At 67.0% G+C, this 4,028-nt stretch overlaps 2 protein-coding genes across 4 annotated transcripts in view; both read left to right on the top strand.

Moving 5' to 3' along the window:
* The window catches only part of LOC107160182 (uncharacterized protein KIAA1522), a 31,702-nt gene extending 31,033 nt beyond the window's left edge, over positions 1–669 (top strand). Inside the window, exon 5 of the mRNA XM_048784632.1 lies at positions 1–669. Coding sequence (XP_048640589.1) covers positions 1–227 — 227 coding nt within the window. The 3' untranslated portion in view covers positions 228–669.
* A 2,581-nt stretch (positions 670–3,250) lies between these two features.
* Positions 3,251–4,028, top strand: part of Gtpbp6 (GTP binding protein 6 (putative)) — a 52,437-nt gene continuing 51,659 nt past the window's right edge. The window contains exon 1 of one of the 3 annotated variants that reach the window (XM_048784640.1): positions 3,251–3,668. In XM_048784640.1, coding sequence (XP_048640597.1) covers positions 3,302–3,668 — 367 coding nt within the window. In that variant the 5' untranslated portion in view covers positions 3,251–3,301. The remainder of the gene's footprint in view (positions 3,669–4,028) is intronic. The other 2 variants (XM_048784638.1, XM_048784639.1) reach the window with 2 other exon arrangements.

Here is a 4,028-nt window from a genome sequence, read left to right as displayed (position 1 = left end):
AACCTGGCCCCGGCGAGGGCGGCCCTGAGGGGGAGAGGGCACCCGGCCCGTGGTCCTCACCGGCCGCTCCTTGCAGGTACGAGGGGGAGCTCAGCCCTGTGGACCAGAAGCTGAGCGCGCTGCGGTCCCCGCTGGCCCAGAGGCCCTTCTTCGAGGTGCCCACCCCGCTGGGCGACGTTGACCTGTACGAGTACGCGTGTGGCGACGACGACCTGCAGCCCTTGTGAGGCCCTCGCGGCCGTCCCCAGCGGCCAGGTTGGCTAACTGTCCTGTCGTGGACACCGAGTGCGTTTGTACGGAGTGATGATGTTTATTTATTCACCGCGGAGGTCGTCAAGGGTTATTGACGGCGCACGCACGTCCCCACCGCCCGAGGGACTGACACTCGTCCAAGAACTCCAGGCCGCCGGCGCGGACGCTTGCCAGGGTCAGCCGCGGGGCGCCCGGGTGCGCACCCTGGACGGCGCCCCTTCCCCGCGCGCCCGACGCCGCCTGCGTGCTGAGCGCCCCTCCCCCAGCGTGTGGGTTGCGAACATTCCGCGCGCACCGCAGGTGCGGTCACGCGCGCACACGGGCGTGCAAAGACGACTTCATCTGCTGTGCAGCGCAGCTTACCATGTGGTACGCGGCCACGTTTGTATTTTTGAATAAAGAGTTTAAGGATTTTCAGCCCCTGCTGGGTGTGTTCACCGCCCAGGGTCAGCGCCTGGGTCGGAGTCCTTCACAGGGCTGCAAAGCTCAGTGCTGCTGCTGGGGACAGCGCTGCCGCGGGAGCCAGCGGTACCCAGGTTGTGTGGCCACACCCTCCATGCCCAGCTGGCCTGCCGCCCGAGGAGTCCACTCCAAGACCGCGGCCACAGCCTCTGCACCCGGGCAGCTGTGGAGGCCACTGGTGTTCTCACGGGTGGAGTGGGCGGTTCAGTCAGAAGACCCCCCAGACCCTTGGGGACATGCCCAGAGAAGGATGACAGGAATCCTGGAGGAGCCAGTGCCCCAGCACCAGGCCAAGGTGTTCAAGGGAGGAGGGTCTGGCCGTCCACACGCGAGCCGGCAGGAGGGCAGTGACCAGCTGCAGGTGCCTCCTGCAGGGCCTCCACACCATGCAGTGCCCCCCACCCCATGCTCCTGAGGTCCCTGTGTCCAGCTGGGAGCCAAACTCCAGGGGTCTTGACCTGGGAGGCCCACCACCCCTGGCCTATGAGGGAGCCTTCCCACCTGTGGGGCTCGAGGCAGGGACGCCAAGCAGAGCCAGCAACCGGGGCCTAGGCAGGAGATGGCAGACCCCCCCATGTCCCCACCAGTCTCACCTGCTGAGGTCCCTGTGAACCCCATCCTCGTGTTCCAGTCCCCCCGACGTCGCCTGCACTTCTGGTCAGTCCTGTTCCTCTCTGATGTCCTGGCTCCCTACCACGGCCTCCAGAAGGCCCAAACCTGGACTCCAGATGAGACGAGTAACATGTCCCTGTCCTCGACCATGAAGGCTGTGTCCTCAGAGGACAGGAAGCCAGAGCCTGTGTGGCTGGGTGGGCAGGGTCCTCCATGCCCCATGCCCAGGGCCACGACCCAGACTCCTGGTACAGCACCCAGAGGGGCACACCTGCTAGAGCTCAGCAGCCCAGGCGCCTGGGGCCTCCTGGCCCCGGACAGCAGCAGGGAGTGTCCAGGTGCCCTCCTGTGATGGACAGCACCATCCCGGGAACCCCCAGTGTCCGGGGCCATGTCTGCCGGCCTGGCTGCTGCAGGAACTTCCTGGTCCCTAGGACTGCGTGCCCAGTACTACAGCCTGCAGTGGATTCAGAGATTTGGGGATCCTTGCCGCCCAGTGCCTCTGCCACCCGGGAGTCCCTCCCCAGCAGTGGGCCGAGGGGCAGCTTCAGACAGGACTCCAGAACCCACGGGAGCCCTTTACTGCAGGGGTTAAGAGATGGCATGAGTGTGGGAGATGGGGCGCCCCCACCTCGTGCTGGGATTACACGCATGTGCCATCCCGTCCAGCAGGATGGAGTGCTTAAGGCCCCTAGTGCAGGCGTCCAGTGGCTCAGGACCACTTTCTGGACGCCAGCGCTCTGGAAACTAACGACAGTGGCTTCAAGACCTGAAACGAGGCGGTCGGGTGGGGATCACGGCTTGGAATGAAGTGACGACCAAAACCTCCCGCCAGGTGGCGCTCAGGTCTCCCGCCTGCTCCGCCCTCCGCTCAGAACCCCGCTCTTGGGCGGCCAGCAGCTCTGGTTCCTTGGCCTGGGCTCCTTGAAGCCCTCGCCACGGGGCGCAGGGCACCGGGAACCAGCAACTAGAGGATACCGACCGCGCGACATCATCAACTCAAGCGAGTGTGCGAGGGACTCGGCCGGGAGCCCCAAGGCACCCCAGGTTCCCCGCGACGCCCCACACCCATTCCTGGGTAGGTTTCCCGTGCCCTCGAGACCACATTTCTCCCCCATTCGGTCCTCCACCTGCTCCTTCCTTCTCTGCTGTGACAGTTAACATAAAGTCACCCAGAAAGCCCAACCCAGTCCTTGGGTCTGAAGGACTGTGACAGCCCAGAATTAGGGGCCACTGTGGACTGACACCCGCTCTTTTCGGGGAATCAATGGGGACGACCAGTGGGCACAGCGGAGCACACTACAGGCACCGCCCATTCTCGGGCCAGCCAGTCTCAGGGACCCACCAGCCCCAATCCTGGTACCAGCTCCCACGCCCCCGGGAGGGAGGAGGAAAGGGGGCCACAGCGGTGAATTCCCAACACCTGGGCCCTGGACAGCTGGATGTGCCCACGGCCTGGTGGGGAGGGCGGCTCCTTTGGGACCAGGTGGACTTCGGTGTTTTCTAAATTCCAACTCCGTGGCCAGGTCTCCCCTCTCGCTGGACGGATCTCCCAACTCAAATCCCGGGCCTTTAGGGCTGGACTCTGCCCCCACCCCCACCCCCGGCCGGACTTGAGGCCCTAAAGACGACGCGGGGACCCCCGGGCGGGTCCGGAGCCTCCAGCCGACCTCGGGACCCCTGGGAGGGACAGGAGCCCCCAGTGGACCTCCTGATCCCCGGGGAGGGACTGAGTCCCCATCGCGGACCTCAGCACACGCGGAGGGGGCCGCGGTCCAGAGCGGCGGGGTAGCAGACCCCGCAGGCAGAGCTGGGCCGGAAGCGAACTCGGCTCTTTAACTGGCCCGGGCTCGGCCTCCCGCCCGCCCATCGCGGGCACGTGACGCAGCGCGACCCACAGGCAGCCCGTCAGAGAGCGACCCGACGCACGACTCGGCCCGGGTCCCCGCCCCTCCGCGTACGGCGCGGACGCGGTATGTGGGCCCTGCGGGCCGCCGTCCGCCCGGGGCTGCGGCTCTCCCGTGTAGGCCGCGGCCGCCTGGTTTCCAGGGCCGCACCGCCGCCGCCCTGTCCCGTGCGCGCGCTCGCCGCCACCGGCCGTTATGGCCCGGGGGGCCGGGAGGGGCCGGGGAGCGCTGAGCGGAGTAAAGCGAATGGTCGGACCACACGCGCGGGAGAGGACGTGGAAGAGCCCGAAGATGAGGGAGAGGAGGAGGAGGAGGAGGAGGAGGAGGAGGAGGAGTTGCTCAGGAGCGACCCCCTGCTGCCGGCCGGGACCCAGCGCGTGTGCTTGGTTCACCCTGAGGTCAAGTGGGGACCCGGGAAGCCGCAGCTGACCAGAGGTGACCGGGACCCGGCGAGAACACAGAGAAAGCGCTCAGATGGCTGAGGCGCTGGGGGCGGAGTCTGCGAGGGGCAGGGACCCAGAGGAAGCGCTGATAGGATCGAGATTCCGGGAAGGCGGAACCTGCGAGGAGCGGGAACACAGCGGAAGCCCTCATCCGGTGGAAGTGTCGGAGAGGCGGGGCCTCAGGGGGCGGGGATCCAGGGGAAGCGCTCATAGGGTGGAACTGCTGGGGAGGCAGGGCCTTAAAGGGGCGGGTACCCAGGGGAAGAGATCATAGGATGGAGATGCCGGGGAGGCGGGGCCTCAGAAGGGCAAGTGACCTAAGGGAAGTGCTCTGCACGGGGCCTGCGAGGGG

The sequence above is a fragment of the Marmota marmota genome, unplaced genomic scaffold, assembly GCF_001458135.2.
Source record: "Marmota marmota marmota unplaced genomic scaffold, marMar, whole genome shotgun sequence".
Classification (NCBI taxonomy): Eukaryota; Metazoa; Chordata; class Mammalia; order Rodentia; family Sciuridae; genus Marmota; species Marmota marmota.
The sequence above is the reverse complement of the archived record's forward strand: the minus strand, read 5'-3'. Positions and strand labels throughout refer to the sequence as shown.